General features: G+C 40.7%; 1 protein-coding gene across 2 annotated transcripts in view; it reads right to left on the reverse strand.

The window, feature by feature from the left end:
- SHC4 (SHC adaptor protein 4) overlaps positions 1 to 25,196 on the reverse strand; it is a 128,046-nt gene that overhangs the window by 54,081 nt on the left and 48,769 nt on the right. For both annotated transcript variants that reach the window (XM_065871358.1, XM_065871357.1), the window contains exons 3-4: positions 7,794 to 7,857; positions 4,902 to 5,021 (exon numbers count right to left, since the gene is read on the reverse strand). In XM_065871358.1, coding sequence (XP_065727430.1) covers positions 4,902 to 5,021; positions 7,794 to 7,857 — 184 coding nt within the window. The remainder of the gene's footprint in view (positions 1 to 4,901; positions 5,022 to 7,793; positions 7,858 to 25,196) is intronic.

The following is a 25,196-nucleotide window of genomic DNA, read 5'->3' on the forward strand; positions in this document are numbered from 1 at the left end:
GATGTGAATTAACGGGACTCTGGACAAAAAATTAAAAGGGTGCCAGTACACATGAACTGACTAGTTGCATTTACCTCCAGATAAAGATGACGGGAAATAGGTTCAGAAAAAAACAGATCTACAAACCAGGGAGTGTAATTCTCTTTCTCTTAGGGATCAAGTAGGGAGCAAGAGGAGGGGGAAAGAAAACCACTCCCTGTTGGGTTTGAAGGCTCATTTGGGGGAGAAAGACCTGGACTTTCTAACTCCTCTGATGGTTGGTTTGTTGGTCTTAAAACTAGGCAGGGGGCTTCCCTGGCGGCGCAGTGGTTGAGAGTCCGCCTGCCGATGCAGGGGACGCGGGTTCGTGCCCCAGTCTGGGAAGATCCCACATGCCACGGAGCGGCTGGGCCCGTAAGTCATTGCCGCTGAGCCTGCGCGTCCGGAGCCTGTGCTCCGCAACGGGAGAGGCCACAACAGTGAGAGGCCCGCGTACCGCAAAAAAAACAAACAAACTAGGCGATAACCTGAGAGACCGCTGAAATTAATACTTGTTAATATTTACTAAAGGTAGAAAATGGTAACATTTTTAAATGTTACAGTTAAATCACAGACTGGAACCAGCCTACCTGATTCAAATCTGGGCTCCACTGCTTATAGCTCTGTAACTGAGTAGATTAATCTCTCTGCCTCAGGATCCTGAACTGAAAATAAGGATAATTGGATGAACCTTATACATTGTGAGGATTAACTGAAGATATACACACATCTATATAAACAAATAAACGAAAGAAAGGAGTTCTGGGGACGTTGTAATCCTGATTCTTTGATGGGGGGAGAGGATGGGGATGTGGAATGGGGAGAGTTAACTTAAACTTATGAGTGTGTAGTGTGATTTGTGCAGAGCTTTCTAGGTCTATCCATAGTTACTTTAAATGTTTGCTTAGATCAGATGCCCCACATTGGCTCATCTCAAGAACGCCTCTATTTTGTTTGGCTCATGCTTATAATTTTAATTTCTTAATTAAAGACCAACATCTCATAATCCAGAGAGAGCAGCAAAACTCCCAGATTTCCATCTTTTTTTTTTTTCCCCCAAAAGTGGAAGACCTGGCAGCCCTTGACCTATAGTCCCATCGGAAGCATCTGATTGGCCTTTACGCAGGGAAAGTATTCTGTTTGCAATGTTCCCCAGTGTTGTCTCCCCAACATGGAGACCAAGTAGCACTCGTCATTTATCACTGTGCTCGCACCACTGTGTGTTCATGAACCTGGACAGTTTGCATTACCTGCCTGGCCTCTGTAGGTGTTTGAATTGCCTCTCCTCTTGGAGACTAAAGGACGTCTCCATTTTCTGCCCGTTTTACCTTAGCTCTTTAGTACCCGTGTCAATTTCAGTAGCTGTTAGAGTCGATGATAGGAGTGTAGAAACGAGTAGAGAAATAGTGGGAGTAGGAGCTACTCAGACTGACATTTTTGCCTAACGCCTTATTAAAGTATGTCAAGGAAGTCTGTTGCTTGAATTTTTTTTTTTTTTTTTTGCGGTAGGCGGGCCTTTCACTGTTGTAGCCTCTCCCATTGTGGAGCACAGGCTCCGGACGCGCAGGTTCAGCAGCCATGGCTCACGGGCCGGATCTTCCTGGACAGGGGCACGAACCCGTGTCCCCTGCATCGGCAGGCGGACTCTCAACCATTGCGCCCTGTTGCTTGAATTTTTAAAACAAGGACTATATAAAAACCCCTATAACTTGCTTTTGCAAAATATATTTTCCCATCCCCAAATATGGTAAGTTTTAAAAATTGCAAGCATTGCATGTTTGCGTGTTTAATATCTTATATTCTGCCTCTGAGGTTCTGTGAGACATTTTCTGGGAGTGAATGGTTACATTCTTAATGTTCTCAGTGACAAGATAAATGTGAACCATCTGACCCATAAATGCTCTGTCATCTATGAATGTATCTATAAACCTGAAGCTGTTCATGTTTTCAGTCCAAAGTATATCTCTGAAGTTAAGGGTGAGGGGAGGATACTTGTATTTATCTTAGAACTTCAGAGGCTAGTTTTCTTTAAGGAAAATTTAATTGATAAGTCATTTTCTCATGCTACATCCACACGGTCACTTCTCTGCTGCCTTTATCCCTTGGACATTTTAGCTGTCCTTTTGAAGGAACGTATAAAGCTTATTGAGTTTAAGCATCTAGAGCGGCACATCTTTTTTACACCCCAAACCCCATCCCCGTGGCCATTCTCCCCAGGTCTGCAGAATAGTTCAAAGTTATTTTTAAAAATCAGCCCCTGGGTCTAATATCAGTGAGATCCTAACTTTGGTCCCCACTCCAGCGGTGGGCTGAACACAGCCCATTCGATGCCACCAGTGCAGAAAAGATGTGAGCCACTCCCCAAAGCAGCTCTTTGCTGTAACTACTGGTCGTGGAAGCCACCCATGCCCACTGTCCCTCCTTTTATTCGCCTGAAAGACTATGGACGTGTGGCAATACCAGCTCTAAGTGCAGTGGCCTGGAAGAGGGTAGCAGAGGGGAAAGAGATTTTGAGAATAACGTGCCCTCCACCATACACACCACAACCCTCTTCCTCCTAAATTCCCAATTCACTTCAGTCACCCATGGAAAGAGCCATTTTTAAAAATGCTCATTCAATTCTGCACAGCTGTCATCGTGACGGCTCTCGCTTTGCCTACTCTTCCTCCCCTACAAAACTCAGATAATTCAGGGGTTCCTATACTCAATGAAATCCTGTAACTAAAAGAGTTGAGCATCCCTGGTACCATCCACATGGGTGAAAACTAAAAATAAATTTTACATCCACAAATGTCTTGAGGGCAAAGCATCCGAAGGACAATTAATGTTTCACCTTCCACCCAGGTTGGCTGCATCTTCCAAGTACAGCCCCATATGTTCTGCTGTCAGATATCAATGGTATCACCTCTCTTGGATAACCAATCTTGATTCAACCAGACAGGAATCTATTTAAAATTGTTTCATATTAAACATTTTCCTCTATGGTGCTTTATACTACTGTGTAAGCAATGTATTTTATTCTGCTTTTGAATTTAGAAAATAAAGCAAACCTCAAAACCACAAGTGAAACAGTCACAGATGTAGAAAACAAACATGGTTACCAGGGGTGGGGGGAAGCGGGGTTGGGGAGGGATAAACTGGGAGATTGGGATTGACATATACACACTACTATATATAAAATAGATAACTAATAAGGACCTACTATACAAAACAGGGGGGCTTCCCTGGTGGCACAGTGGTTAAGAATCCACCTGCCAATGCAGGGTACACGGGTTCGAGCCCTGGTCAGGGAAGATCCCACATGCCGTGGAGCAACTAAGCCCGTGAGCCAGAACTGTGAGCCCATGTTGCTAGAGCCTGTGCTCCGCAGCAAGAGAAGCTACCACAATGAGAAGCCCACACACCGCAAGGAAGAGTAGTCCTGCTCGCCACAACTAGAGAAAGCCTGCGTGCAGCAACGAAGACCCAACGCAGCCAAAAGTAAATGAATGAATAAATAAATAAATAAATTATATAGCACTCTTCTCAATATTCTGTATATGACCTATATGGGAATAGAATCTAAAAAAGAGTGGCTATATGTATATGCATAACTGATTCACTTTGCTATACAGCAGAAAGTAACACAACATTGCAAATCAACTATACTCCAAGAAAAATTTTTTTTAAAAACCTGCAAGTGAATTTTTTGGTAAAAAATGGAAATCAAAATGTTTATAACTGTACTTATATGTTACTGACAATTTTATAATTTTACATATTACAATATGCTTTCCCTGCTAAGTACTGAGTATATGAAAAGGCCTCAAGGAAAAATGCACCATGCAACGGGCACTGTGCTGACTGATTTACATCCAGTGATTTACATGATCTTACTTAATCCTCTAAATAACCCTATAAGACACATACTGTTGCTAAGACCATCTTCTCAGAAACTCTGTGTTTAAGACTATAATTCTCATTTCACTGATGATGAAAATTGAGTGGTAGGGTAACTTGCTTGTTAGTGGCAAAGCCAGGCTTTCAACCTACGTGTGACCTCAAAGCCTCTTACTGTTTTATCACTGACAAGTACACGTTAAACCTCGCGTGAGTCCCTGATCAATAGCGCTCCACACAGTAAACTTAAATACTAAGAACCTCAAATCACTACATATTAGACAAAGAAAAATTAGACTCTAACATACATAAATAACCTGATATAAGGAATTTAGTTTAAAAAATAAAAAAGTCAAAAAAGAGTGTCTCCTAGTTTAAAGTACATATTTAGCCCAATGCCTGTATATCTTTTATATTTGCTTCAGCAATGCTGTTCTTTGAGAAATAATGTTTACAGTGAGAACAGGCACACCATAGCATCATAAATCATCAAAGATGAAAAAGTTGTTCACACAATAACATTTGAGAAGGCTTTTCAATCTTAAGGGTTGGAAGAAAATGTTTTCTGCTTAAATTTCGGTTAGCTAGAACATTGACCCTAACATCACCCTTCCCCTCTGTCCTTCATGTGCATCCCCAGTCCAACACACAGTCTGTTAGTTCTGATGATGGAATTTCTTTCCCTTTGGAGAGGGGTAGCGGAGAGTAATAAATGACTGACTCAAGTATATTCCAAATGGTACTTAATATGTTCTTTGCACCTTAGTTCTTATTATAAAGCCGATAGGTAGGGGCAAGTATGTAGGCAGTTAAATGCCCCAGTGATGGGTTAGTAATACTGTTGTCCTAATTATTGCTACACATAAATCCTTGGAAGATTTTTTTCCCTCATGTCTTATTAAGTTTTAGGCACACTGTCTGAAACTTTATTCTCTTCATTATGCCCAGACTGTTCTAGAAAAATAGATGATATGTTAAACTATAAGTGACATTCATGATCTTACCTGTTGGTTGTCAAGATTCATCAATGTGAGGCTGCATGTTGAGATGGTCAGTTTTATATTCATTCCCGAAAACTGAAGATTACTTTTGCCAAGAACTGTTGACAGGAACTTAGCTGGAGGCTTTAAAAATAACATAACAACACTCTGTAAGTTATGGATTTTGTTACAGAATGAATATTTATGTTTTTTAAATGGTAAAAATGAAACCAAAAGTTGGTTCTTCAAAAAGATCAACAAAATTGACAAACCTTTAGCTAGATAAACTAAGAAAAAAAGAGAGAAGACTCAAATTAGTAAGATGAGAAATGAGAGTGGGGTCATTACTACCAATTCAACAGAAGTAAAAGGATTATGAGAATACTATGAACAGTTGTATGTCAACACACTGGATTACCTAGATGAAATGGACAAATTCCTAGAAACATAAAAGCTACCAAGACTAAATCATGAAGAACTAGAAAATCTGTGTAGACCTATAACTAGTCAGAAGGAAGGAAGGAAGGGAGGGAGGGAGGGAGGAAGGAAGGAAGGAAGGGAAAATAACGAGTGTTAGCAAGGATGTGGAGAAACTGAAACCCTTGTACACTATTTGTAGGAATGTACAATGGTACAACAGCTATGGAAAACAGTAGAGCAGCTCCTCAAAAAATTAAAACTAGAATTACCATATGATCCAGCAATTCCTACTTTTTGTTATATACCCAAAAGAACTGAAAGCAAGGACTTCAAGAGATATTTGTACATCCATGTTCATAGCAGCATTATTTACAATAGTTAAAACATGGAAGTAACCCAAGTGTCCATCAACAGATAAATGGAAAGCAAAATGTGATATATACATACAATGAAATATTTATTCAGTCTTAGTAAGGAAGGAAGTTTTGACATGTGCTACAGCATGGATGAACCTTGAGGACATTATGTGAAGTAATGTGAAATAAGCCAGTCATAATAAGACAAATACTGTATGATTCCACTTATATGAGATACTTAGAGTAGCCAAAATCATAGAGACAGAAAGTAGAATGGTGGCGGCCAGGGGCTGGAGGTGGGGGGAATGGGAAGTTGTTTTTTAATGAGTATAAACGCTCTGTTTTACAAGATAAAAAAAGAGTTACGGGACTATTCCTAATAAATTGTTTAACTAGATTGTGTAAAATAACTTCATTGCTTAATATGAAATTTCGAAGTTATGGGCTTTATAGAAGCAAACAATTCTAAGTATATTCTGTTCTTCAAATAAATGACTTTATTTCTTAAAAAAAAAAAGAGTTATGGGGATAGATGGGGGTGATGATTGAACAACAGTATGAATGTACTTAATATCCCTGAACTATACTCTTAGAAATGGTTCCAATGGTAGATTTTATGTTATGTGTATTTTACCACAATTTTTCAAGTTGGGAGGAAAAAGAATATAAAAAATATAAAGTGCGTGGAAGAGTCCCTGGCATGTATTAAGTACTCAATAAAAAAGCTAGCTATCAAAGGGAATTAGCTCAAAATTTTCTTTTTTTTTTTTTTTTTTTTTACTTCTTTACATGTGTACTTTCTGGAAAGATGATAGCCTGGTTTGCTTTTGTTTTATTTTGTTTTGGAGTGTGGACTCCCACTACTCCTGAAATGAGAAAGTCTTAAGTGAATAAGCCTGTTTGTTGGGATCTTCCAGCCGGAACCTCCTATTCACAGAGGTTATGAGAGGCAGGAGGAGGCTAGAGGCTACAGACAGACCATCGGTTCTGTCAGAGAAACTAGTAATGGGAGTTCTAGTAGAATTCAAGAGCCATTCTTCAGAGTTTCCCAGATCATGTGGCTCATCTGAGTCACTCTGGGTGACAGTGGGTTCAGTCCTACGCAAAATAATGAGTAATGATAAAAAATTAGGCAGGGTGGTATGGAAATAGAGCAGTAAAGCCGGGACTCTGAAGATCTGGCTTCTTCAGCTAGCGCTGACCTTGATCTTCCTAGTGACTCAAGGCAAGTCTCTTCTCTGAGCCACAGTTTAGCAACTGGCAAAGTGAGAGGGTTCAACTGGGAGATCTCTAAAAATTCCTCCCCTCTTAAACAGACTATACTTCTATAATTTATATAGTTATCTTAAGAGCCATTGCACCTCCCCTTTGGACTTTTCAAAGCAACTAAGTATTCTAGGGATAATACTAACTAGCATTAGCGTTGAAAGCCTAATGGAAGCAAGACACTTACACATCACTTCATTTAATTCTTACATAATTCTATAAACTAAGGGCTATTTTCTCCTACTTTACAAATGAGGAAACCAAGGATTCGAAAGGTGAAATGACTTGATCAAGATCACACAGTTAGTAGGTGGCAGAGACAGGATTTAAGTGCAAGTCTAACATCAAATCTCATGATTTCTTTCAACATGAAAAGCTCCTTCTACCCATTTATTACCCTTTCCTCTACCAGCACTCTTGTTTCCATCTGAAAATAGGCCATGGAGTCCTAAAAGTCTAAAATGTTAAAATGCAGAATACATACATTATAAAATATGGAAATTGGAAGGTACCAAAATTGGTCATCTGGTTCAACAGCTTAACTTTACAGGAACAAGAATGGAGTTTTGGAGAGATGAGATACCATGCTCAAAGGTAAGTAAATACCTAGCTCTGCAACGAGATTTTATGACTTGAAAAGACCCAGGTACTTTCTCCACTCTGACCCTCAGGCATCACCATTTCAGACAGTGTCTGGCAAGTCAGAAAAATTTGAGGGACGAGAACAACTTTGAGTGCATCTCAGATAGCATGTCAAATAATCAAGGCCATTCTAGACCTTGGGTCATGTGGTGGAATGAACTAACAACTATTTTGATACTATCTTTCCCATAGTCAGGGAAACTAAAAAAAAAAAAAAAACACCAATATTTACCTTTCGCTTTTTAATGGCTCCATTTGCCCCGGGGACAGCTTCACACAGGCGACTTATTGCTTCCCTACAGAACAGAAACCATATAAAGACTCAGCATACAATCAAGCACACCATAAATGTTCAATAAACATTAGCAAGTATTATGACCAAAATGTACACTCACATAATGGTGAGCCTGACATAAATGACCTTCCCCACTCCCACTGGAGAAAACACGGAGCTTAGTCTCTCTGCAGCTCAAACCCAAGAAAATCCAGCAACACCCTAATATTGAAAAATTGCTTTACAGTAAGGAGTCCTACTATTCACCTTCTTCGTCTTTTTTCCTTGGCTTTTAAGGATTGGTTTTCAGTGCTATTGATTTCTAACCAAAAAGGACTGATGGAACTTTACTGTCTGGGAATCCTTCACAGTTTTACCTTTAGCAAAATCCTCTACGGTGTGATGAATAAAAAAGCTTCATAGTATCTCAGCACCAAAGATAATTATATACAAAAGAATCCAACACTAGAGGAAGTTTAAAAGGATTGAGAGAGAATTGAACTTCAAGGTGGTCTCAAATGGAGCCTTATTGACTAAGTTACTGCTCCAAGCCATTGAGCTTTCATGTAATTTCACAGAAGAAAAGAAAATCAATAACAGATTTCCTCCTTTGCTTATTTTTCTGCCCTTACTATATATTGCACTTCCTGAGAGAAAAGCACCGCTAAAAGAAGTAGTTGTTCCTTAATGGAAGTGGTGAACGAACTGGCGCCCTCCTCTCCAGAAATGCAGTTATAACTAAGAGCTTTTGTCTCTGGGACTCAGCATTCAGAACCACCCAAGCTTTCACGTGGCGTAATCTGAACCTTCCCTTCATGGCTTTCAACACACATATCAAACTTTTCACAAAGCAAATGGAAATCTCTAAACTCCTTCCGGATCCACCGGACATCATCATTTAAATTAGTACACTGTATTCACACACACACACACACACACACACACACACACACAAACACACACACACAATATACAGTTTTTATATATATTAGATTTCATGAAAATATTTTCTATGAGATGTTTTTGATTCCCAAAGGCAGGGGATGCAGAGAGAGGAATGCAGACCCATTAAAAATATATATACGTTATAGATAGATAGATATAAAGATATATAAATAAATATAGATAGATAGTTAGATCTATATACATAGTATATATGTTCTCAACATAATTACCTACAACCAATGGATAGAAAGGCTTTTTGCCTTAGCATATCTTCTCAGAATTTTATGTTTATTGCTTCTCTAGGATTCCAAACTTGTTTTGTGGAGTCAAACAGGACAACTCAGAGAGTTGGTCTTTTTGGTTTGGTTGGTTGATTGATGTTTTGAGTCATCTTAATGATTAGTTAGTCAGTAATTGCTGACACATCTAATTAATCTGAATTGGCCTCTGGTGTTGCCAAAATAACTAGTCCAGGCACCCAAATACGTTGTTGGTATTTAACAAAGAGAGATTATGGGAAAGGTGTTCTTAGATCCTTTACTCCATGAGAGTCAACAGGGGTGCTTTGGTCTAAAAAGCTCCCTGTAAATGGTTTGAAATAAAAGTAGAAACAAAGGCGGGCACTGATGCTGCCAAGTATAATAATAGTTATTATTAGAAGTTGTTACTTCTATATAGCACCTATAGTTTTATAAACTGCTTTTCCAGGCATTGTTTTCTTGATTCTCATTCCAACTGTCAATATCTTCTAACAAAAAGTAAAGTTATGAATTTGAATTAAAGGGAATGCTTTATAGGATGAGCACCCCTCAAGGAGGGTTTGGAAGGCTGAACCTTCCTGGCAGGGTGGAGTTGGGAAATTCCAGACAGAGGGAAGAGCATGTGTAAAGACACGAAAACATAAATTATCACAACATGTGGGGAACTATAGTACTTTGACATTGATATTGCAGGAGCATAAATTTGTGGTAGAACAAGAGTAAGAGCTAAGAGATGGGATTAGAGTCTGAAAACTTTTTCTATAAAGAGCCAGATAGTAAATATTTTAGACTTTGCTCTGTTGCAACTACTGAACTCTGCCACTGTAACTCAACCACAGCAGTAGACAACATGCAAACAGATGAGCACAGCCGTGTTCCAGTAACTTTATTTCTAAAAGCAGGCAACTGGCCATATTTAGCCCAAGGGCTGTCATTTGCCAATTCCTGGATTAGGTAATTCATATAAACGGAGTTAGAAATAGTTCAGTTTTAAGAAACAAGAAAATGTTGACATTCATTATACTTTTAGAATTAAAAATTAAAGCAACTATAAGGTACTTGCTCCACTCTTATTACATTCACAGAAAAGAAAATTACAAAGCCAGTATTGGGGAAAATGGGAATAATTCCACTTAAGGTATATTTATCCATTGCTGGTGGCCTTGATTAGTATTAATACAATCTTTCTAGAGATAAAGTTCATAAAAGATGACAAATGTCATAATATTTATCAGAGCTTTTGACAAGGGAGGAGGAATTTGTATTGAAATAGCATTGAGTAGTTATGTAAAAGAAACATTTATTTGAGAGTAAAAAAGCAACCCCAAAGCTTCTGATATAGATATAAAACAAATCAATATAAATATCGCCACTTGAAATGTTAAGTATGAGAACTACAGAAATATGGGGGGAATCTATACAAATTAGTGGGGAAAAGTAGAACTTGGAATGGCATATACACACTGGTAGCAGCTATATAAAATTAATTCTGTATAAATAGTGACATAGAAAGAGCATATAAACAGTGACTTGGTTTAGGTGTCTTCTGTGTGTGATTTGCTGTTTCCTGTTTTTGATTCTATTGATGTGTAGATGTAAACAGTGTTATGTTTTCCTTCATTGTACAGTTGATTGCATAAAAAATCTTTTAAAATATTCAAAAGAATGCAAAGTTAGTTCCTCAGCAGGAGTTTTGCTCATGTACTGTGAAGATATGAGGGCATGTCGAGGATGTCCCAATGGAGTGACACAGCCTGCCTCTCTTTTGCCAACAATTGCAGAGATGGGACAATGCTCACGTTACAGATAATAACAGATCTTTATTTCTCTCTCTGCTCGCATCCCCGCTTAGCCTTTAACGCCTCCATCTTTATAGCCACTAAGTCCAGATTTATCTTTTCAGTTTGCTTGGTAGACTTGCTGGTTTCCACTCCACAAAGTTTCACAAACAAAAAAACCCTTGACCAGATTTAGCAATGCTTTCACATTAGAAATCCCTACCTTTAGATTTGTAGCAGAGAGCCTGGGTTTTAATGAAGAAGCTGCTCCTATTTATATGGTCAGGCTCAGCACTCATCACCTAATGTACGTCTTCTCAGTCTTAATAATGTCATTTCACGGCAGGTATTTTATCCCCATTTTACAAATGAAGAAACTAAAGTTCAAAGAATTTTAATAACTGCCTCCAAATAATGCAGCGGATAGTGGGAGAGACAGAATGCAAATCCAAGTCTGACTTCAAAATCCACACTCACCCAGGGAGGGACCATAATGCCAAGTGCATGAAAAGGAGGGAGTCCCAGACTTTGGGAAGTAGGGAGGAGAAACACATTGGTCCTTCCCTTGCTCACTCCCCAGCACAGAAAGAGGCTCCTTTTTGGCCAGTCCTTCTGCATTGTGGCTGGAGTAACCTGCCAAGGGAATAAGGCAAAGGGGTAGGGGTCAGCTCTGGAGAAGGCCCATGAGGATGCCCCAGCCCTTTGCTTTCTATACAGCGGCTGTTATCTCCTTAGGGACGAGAAGAACTTCCAGAGCCCGGCCACATGCCCTCAGGGGAAGAACACACATGTGTGCAAGGCACACTCACTCAGAACTTTAAAGTAAGTTGAGGCACCAGAAGCTTCACAGATTCAGAAAGTCTCTTAATATACAACTCAAAAGAAACAAGGGGAAACTTGTGCTTATGAACTTGCTTTTAAAAAGTAGTTATACTGTACACCCACGTTCACAGCAGCATTATTCACAATAGCTAGGGACTTCCCTGGTGGTCCAGTGGTAAAGAATCTGCCTTCCAATGCAGGAGACACAGATTCGATCCCTGCTCAAGATCCCACATGCCGCGGGGCAACTAAGCCCGAGCACCGCAACTATCGAGCTCACATGCCTCAATGAGAGAGCCCACGTGCAGCAAACGACAGAGCCCACACGCTCTGGACCCCACATGCCATAACTACTGAGCTCACGCACCCTGGAGCCCGCACACCACAGCTAGGGAGAGAAAACCCGCACACCACAACTAGAGAGAAGCCCAAGCACCGCAACTAGAGAGAAACCCGAGCCCCACAACAAAGAGATCACGTGCCATAATGAAAAGGTCCCGCATGCCTCAACAAAAGATCCTGTGTGCTGCAACTAAGATCTGACGCAGCCAAAAAAAATAAGAAAAATAAATAAATAAATTAATTAAATATTCACAACAGCCAAAGCATGGAAGGAACCCACGTGTCCTCAATGGGTGAATGGATAAGCAAAATGTGGTATATACATACAATGGAATATGATTCAGCCTTAAAAAGGAAGGAAATTCTGCAATGTGCTACAACATAATGAATCTTGAGGACATTATGCAAAGTGAAATAAACCAGTCACAAAACGACAGATACTGCATGATTCCACTTACATAAGGTACTTAGAGTAGGTCAAAGATCATAGAAAGTAGAATGATGGTTGCCAGGGTCTGGGGGAGAATGGGGAGTTACTGTTTAATAGGTACAGAGTTTCAGTTTCACAAGATGAAAAGAATTATGGGGATGGACAGTGGTGATGGTTGCACAGCAATGTGAATGTATTTAATGCCCCTGAACTATATAGTGGGCTGGCCAAAAAGTTCGTTCAGGTTTTTGTAAGATGTTATAGAAAAACCCAAAACCCAAATGAACTTTTTGGCCAACCCAATACTTTAAAGTGGTAATTAAGATGGTAAATTTTATTTTATGTGTCTTTTGCCATAACAGAGGAAAAGAGCTACCAAAAATAAAGTAGTTATTACTTTTTTTTACTTGAGACTCTAAGGAGAATCACAGGTCTCTCTTCAATAAAAGGCCTATTTGTACAAATGTTTCTATTCAATTTTAGAGGGCCCATCCCACCCCTACCCACCGGCCCTCAGCACCATCCCTGGAAAACCATCTGTGGGCCTCTTGGGAATCCACACATCCCAGGTTAAGAACCACCGCTTTAAAATAACCTCTCAAAACTCTCCTTTCTTTGCTGTTATCAGTGTTAGCAAATCTGAAACCCTAGTCAGGGAAGACACATACGTGCTTGCGCTTTGTTGCCTTTCTCCACAAAGATCTTTTCTTCCCCTCAGACTCCGACCAAGAGATTAACTGTAACATTTTCAAGAACAAATAGTACTTTCAATGCTTTCCTGGAGTTCCAGACACACCCTCCGACCTAAAGCACCGACTTTACAAATACTGAGAAAAAAGAAAACAGAGATCCTGAAGCAGGGATTCCTCACAGGGCGGGGGTGCCCCCCACCATCCCAGCTGCTCTAGCAGCCTGCATTTCTGCAGAGCGTCTTGGAAGCTGACGACCATGGGACATTCTCCAGCGAGCAAACATTCAGCAATCGTCCTCTCTTAGAGGAGCAAGACTTTTCAGAGTTTAAACGGCTAAAGATTTCCATCCTGGGAGCCTGTACCAGAAAGAGAGAGAGAGAGAGAGAGAGAGACCCACGGCACCAACAGTGGTCACTTTGTTTATTGTTTTGCCACATGAGAGGGAAGGGGAGAAGCGGGCTGATGTAAGAGAATGAGAATGCAGTTGAAGATTTGCTTTTAAGCATATAAAACCCTGCCTACGCCATAAGACCAAAAAAAAGATATTTTTGTCTGTTTTAACAGAGTCCAAACTAATCACCCAAACAAAGGCACCTTTCTTCATCAACCCCTGGCCACTACAGTACTTAAGAAGTTATAATTTTTCTGTGTCTTTAACTCTTAAACAGTTAAGCTCCTCTGGGAGCAATATTGCCCAATCTTTGTTTTTTAAAATTTGGAAGGCAATATCCTAATCCAAGACAAAGGGGAGCATTTAAGGGAGGGTGCGGGCCTGTGGGACAGAATGTTTCCAATGAATGCCAAAATACAGTTCTTCAGGAAATAGGAAAGCCAGAAACTGTGTCACATGAGACCAGGCAAATGGCCCAGCAAAGCAGTTAAAAGCAACTATCCCCATCTCCCAACACACACACACACACACACACACACACACACACACACACACACACACGAGTGGCTCTGTTTTGTCGAAGAAAACAGAAATGAGAATACATCTTAATCCCAGCAAGAGCCTTTCCAAACTAAAACTCAAAAAACATGTAGGCAGAACAAAGGCACAGGGATTTTCCCTTACTTTTCGTCTCCAACATGAACCCTTAAAGAAATCAGTTAACAATGTCGCAGGGACAAGTTGTCACCTGAATGTCTCAAACTGCTTTCCTATTGATGAATGAGAGGACTCGTAAGTAATTCAGACTCCACATCAGTGTGGTATTACGGTGTTCCAATTGTTCTAGGGAAACTAGTACCTGCTTTTTTGAAATCTTTGCCTTCAGAACATCAAGCCTCAGTGATCTATGTGTTCAATTTTGTTCAGCTTGGTGAAATTAAAGACATCCAAGAATGTGTGCAAGCCCCAGACAGGACACTTTAGAACATGAGCCTGCCTCCATGGCGATAAGCACACAATGAGTGCAGTCAATGCCCCTAGACCAGCGGAAAATGGAAAACTTCAAACTCCCTTTGTGCTATTATCAAGGGGCATCGCCCATGCACTCTGGGAGGGTCGACACAGCCCGTAAAATATATCCTTTCATTTTAGAAATAGGCACTTCAGGTCCCAGATGGTCAAATCAAACCTTTCAGGACTGCCCACAGCATTTACTCTCACATGGACTTATCTCACCACTCCGTTCAACCTGGATTCTATTTAAAATCTGATTATAAAGTACATTTGCAATTCTACCCAACACAAGCCACCATAGAACACAGGTTGTTCTGTCTACTCTGTGATTCTGCCCTTTGGCTCTGATGCAAAGGTTGACCCATCAACTGCACTTTAATGAAGTGAAAGACCATCCTGTCCCCAGGATGGCACCTCCCCCGCAAGTATCTCCCCAGTAAACAGAAATGAAGTGGTGATTTTCTCCTATCCCCACAATGATTTCCTGTAATAGAATCACATGTTTCAAAATGCAAACACATCCCCATACTGATGGCTTATACACCTTCAAATATGAAATGACAACAGAGAAATGGGGTTGATTTCACACAAAACACACTGGAATTGGTAAATCCAAAAGACTGTTCTCCTTTACTTTGGAATAAACTAAAACAACTCTGTTTTAGACAAAATACACTAAAATATTATGAAGGCATGTCTTTTGGGGTTAAAGAGTGTACTGATCATACAGTGTGGTCACTTAAGAACCAAAATTCATTTTTTAAAAAATCAAAACAGATCCAACATAATCACCCATTTTATTCATCGCATTTCACTCCAAATGATGTTTATCTACTTCCAAAAATTAGGCCTATCTTCAAAAAAGGAAGATTTGGTGCCATTTAAGATACTTAAAATAGTTTACCAGAGGTATCTATAATGTTGAGCAAGACAGTAATGGGTAGAACGAGTGTATGACTTCCACCACTGTTTAAAAAAAAAAATAACTCCTTCTTTTTTTTTTTTTTTTTTTTTGCTGTACGCGGGCCTCTCACTGTTGTGGCCTCTCCCGTTGCGGAGCACAGGCTCTGGACGCGCAGGCTCAGCGGCCATGGCTCACAGGCCCAGCCGCTCCGCGGCATATGGGATCTTCCCAGACCAGGGCACGAACCCGTGTCCCCTGCATCAGCAGGCAGACTCTCAACCACTGCGCCACCAGGGAAGCCCCATAACTCCTTCTTTTATGGGCCATTTGGTGTATATACTATAGATTTTATCTGGTAAGTCCATTTTTTTTAAATGTGTGTGTGTGCCTCTGGAAGGAATTAGTAACTGGCTTAGCCAATTGAATCCACTGGTCGGACAACTTTGGCATGCACATCTGCTAAGAATTCACTGAGATAACCATTTAGGTACATGGCGATCAAACTTCAAAGTTCTTAAGAATTAACTGGGATGCTGGTTCAAAATGCAGATTCCTGGGACTGTTCTTGAGATTTTGATTCTATAGGTCTGCAGTTTAACAGCCTCCCAGGTGATTCTGAAGCAGATCAGTTCAAGGACCACATAGCGGATTAGAACTTCTACTTGAACTCACTGCACAGTATGACTGGTTCTGTGCTCTACAGCTTCAACCAGATGGCCGTATTAGTGGATGCTAAGGAATTAGGTCACCTGCTCCTAGCAGCTACGGTTGGGGAGGCTACACTACCTGCACATTTGATGATGTTCCATTCGGCGAGAAATTTGTATTCAACTTAGTCAATATGCTGGGAAAGATATTTGGTATAATCCTCTCCTGTCCACTCTGTCCCCTTTATCCTGGCTATCTCCTCACGGGAAGGGCTTTCACCAGAGGGCATCTGGAAGTCCTGAGCATCTTTGCTCACATGACCCCCTGCACACATGGGTGGTGATAAGTGACCTGCATTCTCTCCCATTTGGCCGCCCGTATGCTGGGAAGCCTAGTCCATCTGCCCCTCGAAATGTATTCATGCTCTAGGCAGTGGTTCTCAACCTTGGCTGCACTCTGGGGAAACACAGGGGAGCTTTAACAAATCCTGATGACTGGGTCTCATCTCCAGACATTCTGATTTAATGGGTGAGGGTGGGACTACTGGGAGTTTTAAAAGCTCCCTCAAGTGCTTCCAACAGAGCTAAGTCAGGTTGAGAATCTCTTCATAGCAGTAGTCAGCATGCCTTTTTATACAGGACCAGAGAGTGAAAATGTCAGGCTTTTAGAGCCATACAGACTGTCGCAACAACTCACCTCTGCAGTTGTAGCTTGAACAGCAGCCACAGACAATACATAAACGAATGGGCATGCCTGTGTGCCAGAAACACTTATGGACACAAATGTGAATTCCATGTAATTTCCACATGTCACAAAATATTCTTCTTTGATATTTTCCCCCCAAACATTTAAAAAAGTCAAAAACCATCCCTGGCTCAAAAGGTGGCAGAATCAAAATCAGGTAGCAGGTGGTTTGCTCACCCTTCCTCTGGAGCAAACCAGAAAGGAATGTAAGAGGCCTTGGGGTCACAGTCAGCCATTAACTTGTACATGGAAGAAAAAACATTAGAACACAACCTTTTAATCTTCACAGACAAAGATTATTTATACGTATTTTGGACTTGGTCTTGCTAAGTATCTTGGTACAGGAAGCTGGGTTTTATGAGAGATGGGTCTTCTACTGTATAAATATAAGGATTATGGAACTTCTTCTACATACTGTTAATTATCATCTTCCATTCTTTGTTTCTCCTACCAGCATTCAGTGAAGGGAGAGGGGAACTGACATTCTTCTTCTTTTTTTTTTATATCAACTAAGCTTCATTAAGTGACATGACATCATGTACATGATACAGTACAAGGTGCTTGCAGGAATACAGAAATAAACAAAAGTGTAAAATTACTATAAATAATTGTTAAAAGGGAAAAAAGTGGAGCACTTTAATTTATCTATAACTCTTCTAGGATAATAGAATGAAGAAAGGCTCATTGAGTGGGCTCTGCAATCAGACAGCCAGGATTCAAAATCTAGCAGTCTCCTATAAGCTCTATCATGTTGAACAAGTTTTTTGGGTTTTTTGTTTTTGTTTTTGTTTTCGGTACGCGGGCCTCCCACTGTTGTGGCCTCTCCCGTTGCGGAGCACAGGCTCCGGACGCGCAGGCTCAGCGGCCATGGCTCACGGGCGCAGCCGCTCCGCGGCATGTGGGATCTTCCCGGACCGGGGCACGGACCCGTGTCCCCTGCATTGGCAGGCGGACTCTCAACCACTGCGCCACCAGGGGAGCCCCTGAGCAAGTTTTTAAAGCTTTCTATGTCTCAGTTTCTTAAATTGATAAAGTGGGAATAATAACAGTGCTTTGAACAATGCTTCAGTAGATGTTAGCCATTATTATTGCTTTATCCTTAAAATGTCTGTCTGCTTTGAGAACTGGGTCTAACCTGCTTTTTACAATACCTAGTACCCAGCAGCATGCTCTATGGTTATAACTGGAATGTTATAAATAATATGTTGTAGAAGAGGTCCAATTATGTCTATTATGCAAGTAGCAATGGATAGTTCACATTTCTATAAAGGCAGAATGTTTATCTGATTTTCTTTAGATACCCCATGGCACCTGCCTTGGATATACTGAATGTTCAATATGTAAATGTTTAGACAGCTCTATGGCAGTGAAACAAAGTACAACCCTTGTTCCCCTGCATAACCCAGATCCCCCTTCAGAACAAAGGTAGTCATTGCCCCTGTTGCTGGAGTGTTCACTGCTAATGGCTCACAGCTGAGTTCCTTCCCCAGAACTTGTCCTCTCCTTAAGGCAGTTACCTAGCCCACAGATATGTCCCTCCCCGGAGGCAGTAAGCACCAATGACAAGTCAATACGGGGTTTGAAGGCCCGATCTCTTTACCCACGAGATCTGCTGAAGCCTTTGTTGAGACAGCATCACTATTCAAGCCTCCCCCGCTGCCCCACCAGGTCTAGTCCTGTATCCCTCACTCCCTCAAGTGTTGATTTTGAGACTCTTCCCAGCAAACCTTTTGCATTTGACTCTCCATCTCAGAGTCTGTTTCTAGATCCAGCCTAAGTCCTGCTCATGAGCTGCTGCCAGAATTATACTTTACTTTGTCATAAACACTTAACTAGAGGATGCCTTTCCTTTTTAAGAATCTGCGTTGTCACAGCTGACAGTGAAAAAAAAAAAAATCAGAGAAAATCCTCGTAAGTGGCTCAGATGATCCAGATCAAAAAGATCTACCCTCGGGCTTCCCTGGTGGCGCAGTGGTTGAGAGTCTGCCTGCCGATGCAGGGGACACGGGTTCGTGCCCCGGTCCGGGAAGATCCCACATGCCGTGGAGTGGGCTGGGCCCGTGAGCCATGGCCGCTGAGCCTCTGCATCCGGAGCCTGTGCTCCGCAACGGGAGAGGCCACAACAGTGAGAGGCCCGCGTACCGCAAAAAAAAAAAGAAAAAAAAGATCCACCCTCTTATTAATCGAACATACGTGAAAATGCACATTTTCCTAGAGTAGGTGCAGCTCTCACAAGCTCCAACTCATGTTTAAGAAAAGTGGTCAGAGCCTGCATTTATTCCATTAGGCATTTCACAGTTTTCCTAAGGAGAATCCTGACGGGAAACGGAACAAATCTGCCTGGCAGGTGGAGAGACATGCCAACTGTCCTGTATTTCCTTTGGCCACAAAGCTCTCTTTTTATCAAAGAAAAGTCTTACAGGCTGAGATTAGTTTTTAATGAATTCTGAGTGCTTCCCATTTAGTTCACTCTTCCTAAAAGGAACTGTAACATTGATTTTTCTGGAGATATGTATATATATACATACATACATATATCAGAAATAAAACTCGCTGCTCTGGTATTCCCTAGGCTTTGCCCTTTTCCTTTCTTAAAAGCAAAAATAACCTCCAGATGCTTTTTGGGATTTTCTGGGGATCCACCTTTTCAAAAATAAGGGATTTCCATATGATCCGTGGTCCAACTAAGAGAACTCATTTTGAAACAACTGATAGGGTTCCCTTACAACTGTGGTTCTCAAAGTGTGGTCCCCAGACCAGTGGCATAAGCGACACCAGGAACCTTGTCAGACATGCAAATTCTTGAATTCAAAACTCTGGGAGTGGGGCCCAACACTCTGTGTTTTAACAGGCCCTCCAGGTGATTGATTCTCTCGTGTGCTGAAGTTTGAGAACCACTGTCTGACACAATTTTTTTTCCTTAGTAGAGATCAGAAAAGGATACTAAAAGTATCCTCACCTACATACTTTTGAGCATCTTATGAAGGCCCTTCCAGAGAGAACTCACAAACAAGGGATCTGGTATCTTGAACCTAGGACAAATTCTAACCTGAGGTTTGGATGTTTCCTTATTCTGTCACTTCTGGCTTCCAGCATTGCCCTGAGTTTTGTCCCTTAGAATTCTCTCATTTTGACTGAGGCATAGTACACAAGAGTCAGGCAGCCCTGATTACTGGTTCCACCACTTATTAACTTACTAGGGGAGTTCCATAATTTCTCTAAGTCTCAGCATTCTCACACGCAAAATAGGATTACTAGTAATATCTTTTATAAATGTTAACTTTTATGATGCTGACTGTAGCTATTAATTAATAATAAACTGCTCTGTAGACTGCTTCCTAAAAGTTGAAAACCGTGTTTGAATTCCTGAACTAGAAAGAGGTTGAAGTACAGCCAGTTCCCTGGGATCAAGAAATCTTTCTCTTCATCTGAATCAACTCCTTGGACCCCAAGGCTCTCTGAATTAAACTGAGTATCTTCAGCAAATTTATTTTCATTCCTTTGTTCAACAATGTATACGAATGGGGTCCATGTGCCAGACACTCTACCATGGAGCCAGGGACCTGACTCAATTGTCTAAGAGCTCCTCGTTCTGGAATTTGGTCTAGTTCAGGATGCCAGATTCCATGTTTGTAGAATGTCTAGGTCTTTTCTGCTTTTCTCTACTAGCAGTGACCTTCAAGACCTCCAGAATCATCTAAAGAAATGTGATCTAGGCCTGAAAAGCCCTGAAACCTCTCTGTTAACCAATAAATATTTATTGATCCAACTATGCCCCAGTCACTGTGGCTCTGCAACCTATCAGGCCCATGGAATAGGCTTCCAGGGAGAACCTTAAGGCCCAAAGATGATGGATGATGAAGCCCTTGCGATTGACTGCCCCACTGAAAAAGGACCATAGGGACCCAAGGCCTTCTAGGCCAGACACACTCTGGGGCCCACTCTGGACTGTTTTCAGGAAGTGCCTGTACAACCACAGCATTGGTGTTTCCAGGAGCAATGGTTCAAAAGGCCTATTCTATTGCATTGTTAAATTATTCATAGCAGGAGCTGACCACTATGTCCATTAAAATCAAAATTAGAAACCCCGTTTCTTGGTCCTGGAGACATTTACACAGAGTCTAGTTGAAAATGCTTGGGGTGTTACAAACATTCAGTACTGACTTCTAAAGGAAACCGAAGAGGGCCACAAAAGGGAGATACCAGAAAGTATTCTCAACTGAACTCTGCGTGGTAGAGAAGGTCTGGGGGAAAAAATTACTAAAGCTAAAAATACTGGGGTCACCCACAAATGCATACGCTTTAACATTCATGCATTTTAGGCTCTGAATTAATTTGTTTCTCCTCAAACTCCTGAGGCCATCCACTATAATCCATACTTAGACATGGACAGATAGCTAACTCTTCTCACTTAGGTCAGTGACTGTGTGTATATTGCCTGTTAGAGAGAGAGAGAATGTACGTGTGTGTGTGTGTTCATACAATAATGTCTACACATCTGTAAGTTTCTATAGATTCATATGGATAAATTAGCAGGCCCTGATTTCAGCTGCAACATATTTTTAGATACCATTTCATAAAGTGGATCACATTTGCCATGGAAAAAATACTGTAATTGGGAGTTTCATTCCTGACCAAGGATTTCTCAGCAAATCAAATATAGATGCTGTAAACAGCCTGTTGCAGAACAAAACTAATGACCATTTTATAAACCTCTATAAATATCTCAAAAACACTAAAACAATGCCCTACATCCTATAAAAAAGGCATAAACATATACAATACCTATACATGTCGTTTCAAAGTTTCTTGAAATATCCAAACACCACTTAAACATACAGCTCAATTGAATTATGTTCAAAAATTAATACACTAACTATAATAACATCAAACATTTGACTAACAGTTTTGCGACCCTTAGATTTTAGTGAAGCATTTGGGGGATGATTTATATATTCCCAATTTTATTTCTAAGGTGTTCGAAGAAATCGATCTATTGTGTTCTTTTCCCTTTGAGGTAGGAATCCATTTTTTGCTGCATTTACTACTGCTGTTTTTACAAGCTGTTTTTCCTCCTCCCAGCAAATGCCCTTCTCAATATGAGTGTTACAGAACTACCATAATGCCCCAATGTAACTCTGCCCTGGCCAAGGATGAGTGGCTCAGGATTAGGCCCCAATCACCATCCCACCTAGGAATCTGATATTTGGAACTGAGAAAACCAGAGATGGGGAGTCTCTGCACTCCTGCTGCTGAGGTCTCGGCAGCCCTGACCGTACCCTTCTATTGGTTTGATTGTTCACTGATCCTCAGCTTCCATGAGCTGCCCCAATATCTTTTCAAGAATCCCCCTTTTGGCTTAAGCTAGGCAGAGTCATTTTCTGCTACTTAAAGCCAAAAGACTCTTAATAAATATACCTATGGCAAATAGATGCACTTAAAATTATTTCTGCCACCTTAAAGCTCAGGTCAAAGCAAGTACTGGTCATACTTAATGACCTAGAAAATGTGCATAATAAATGATTAAAACACATCACAAATTAATAAGCACCATATAATCTCACTTTAGTTTCCAAACATATGACTGGAAAAACCTTATACCAAACTGTTACTCTTGATTACCTCCAGTGATTTGTGTGTTTTTTCTTTTCTTTTACCCTACTTTCCAATTCCCACAATGAGCCACATTTAATTTTTATAATCAGAAAGAAATAGTGAAAAAGTGTTAAGAATTAGATGCTCCACAGAGACCTGACATCAGCGATGGTAATGATCATAGCCGTGCTGTTCTCTCAGTTAGAAGTGATTTTTAAACACAACTCAGGGGAATTCTCTGGCGGTCCAGTGGGTAGGACTCTGTGCTTCCACTGCACGGGGCCTGGGTTCAATCCTTGGTCAGGGAACTAAGATCCCGCAAGCCGAGATGCACAGCCAAAAAAAAAATGTGGATAAAGATGACTCAGGCTTGCCTTTACTGCCTGAATTGTCTCCCAGCATCTTAGTCTATTCACAGCTATAAGAGCAGTTACTTCGCTTCAAACCAAAGCAATGTCACTAGGAAACATTAAGCGCCGTAGGGACAGGATTTGGTTTAAGAGTACCTGGGTTTGAGCCCAGCAAAAGAGCTGTGTGGTCTTGGGTTAGTCACTTATCTTCTCTGAGCCTCAGCTTCCCCCTGCTCATAATGGGGAATTACAGTGCCTTCTCTCAGGGTGATTGTGTGGTTCATAAGAAAACATGAATGTAAAAGCCCTGGGCAAGCGAAACAAGTGTCAGCTGTTGTTAACTACTCTCGCCTCTTGTCCTACAGCAGCCCTCTCCACCAGCATGGTTTCTGGTTGGGTTTCCCGGTCAAGAAGTTAGAAGAGGCCACTAGGCACTCCTTCCCTAATACTCTCAGCTGTGGCACCTGCTAGACAATAGGTCCTGATGCTTCAGTTGTCCTTCTCTTACTGGCTTTGCACCTTTTCAGCAAAATAAACAGACAACATTGAATACTTCAAAAATATAACTCATCTAGTAACTGATACTTTTCAAAAATCGTGGTAAAACATACATACATAAAGTTTACCATTTTAACCAGTTTTAAGTGTACAGTTCAGTGGCATTAAGTATTGATACATTCATATTGTTGTGCAATCAGTACCACCATCCATCTCCAGAACTTTTTCACCTTCCCAAACTGAAACTCTGTACCCATTAAGCACTAACTCCCTCCCCTTATAACCCCTGGCAACCACCATTCTGCTTTCTATCTCTGGATCTGACTACTCTAGGCACTTCATATAAATGAAATCATACAGTATTGGTCTTTTTGTGACTGACTTATTTTCTTAGCACAATGACCTCAAGGCCTGCAGTGTGCTGAATGTTTGTGTCTCCCCAAAATTTGTGTGTTGAAATCCTAACCCCCCAAAGGTGATGGTACTAGTAAATGGAGCTTTGGGGAGGTAATTAGGTCATGAGGATGCGGCCCTCATGAAGGAGATTAGTGCTCTTATAACAGAGGTACCGCAGAGCTATCTAGCCCCTTCTGCAATGTGAGGATACAATTAGTCTGTGATCTAGAAAAGGGCCCTCACCTGACCATGATGGCACCTTGATCTCAGATATTCCAACTCCAGAGCAGTAAGTAAGAAATATCTGTTGTTTATAAGCTACCCAATCTATGGTATTTCGTTATAGCAGCCCAAATGCACTAAGACAAGGTGAATCCATGTTGTAGCATGTGTCAGAATTTCCTTTTTTTCAGCTTTACTGAGGTATAATTGACAAATAAAGTCATAATATATTTAAAGTGTACAACATGATAGTTTGATAGATGTGTTCATTGTGAAAGAATTCCCAAAATCAAGTTAACTAGCACATGCATCAGCTCACACATTTGCCTTTTTTTGTGTGTGTGAGAATACTTAAAATCTACTCTCTTAGCAAATTTCAATACAGTATTATCAACTATAGTCATTATGTTATACATTAGATCATCAAACCTTAATCATCTTATAACTGAAAGTTTGTTCCCTTTAACCAATATCTCTCCATTTCCCCACCTGCCCTCCAGCCCTTGGCAACCACCATTCTACTCTCTGTTGCTATGAGCTGGACTTTTTCAAAAAAGATTCCACGTATAAGTAATATTATGTAGTATTTATCTTTCTCTGTCTGGCTTATTTCACTCAGCATAATGCCCTCCAGGCTCATCTGTGTTGTCACAACTGGCAGGATTTCTTTCTTTTTAAAGGTTAATATTCCATTGTATGTATATACCATGTTTTATTTATCCATTCATCCGTCAGTGGATACTTGGGTTGCTTCCACCTTTTGAGTTTGTGAATAATGCCGCTATGAACATGTGTGTACAAATAACTGTCTGAATACATGCTTTCAGTTCTTTTAGATACATACAAAGAAGTGGAATTGTTCGATCATATGGTAATACTATTGTTAATTTTTTAGGAACTGCCATATTGTTTTCCACAGCAACTGCATCATTTTACATCACCACCAGCAATACACAAGAGTTCCAATTTCTCCACAACCTTGCCAACATTTATTTTCTAGTTTTTTGTTGTTTTTGGTTTCTTTTTTAATAATAGCCATTCTAATGAGTGTGAAGTACTATCTCGTGGTGGTTTTTATTTGCATTCCCCTAATGATTATTGGCGTTAAGCACCTTTTCATGTGCCTATTGTCCATTTGTGTGTCTTCTTTAGAGAAATGTCTATTCAAGTCCTTTGCCCAGTTTTTAATAGGGTTGTTTGGTTTCCTGTTGTTGAGTTGCAGGAGTTCTTTACATTTTTTTTTTTTTTTTTTTTTTTTGGCGGTACACGGACCTCTCACTGTTGTGGCCTCTCCTGTTGCGGAGCACAGGCTCCGGACGCACAGGCCCAG

Source organism: Phocoena phocoena, chromosome 2 (assembly GCF_963924675.1).
Source record: "Phocoena phocoena chromosome 2, mPhoPho1.1, whole genome shotgun sequence".
In the NCBI taxonomy this organism is placed as follows: Eukaryota; Metazoa; Chordata; class Mammalia; order Artiodactyla; family Phocoenidae; genus Phocoena; species Phocoena phocoena.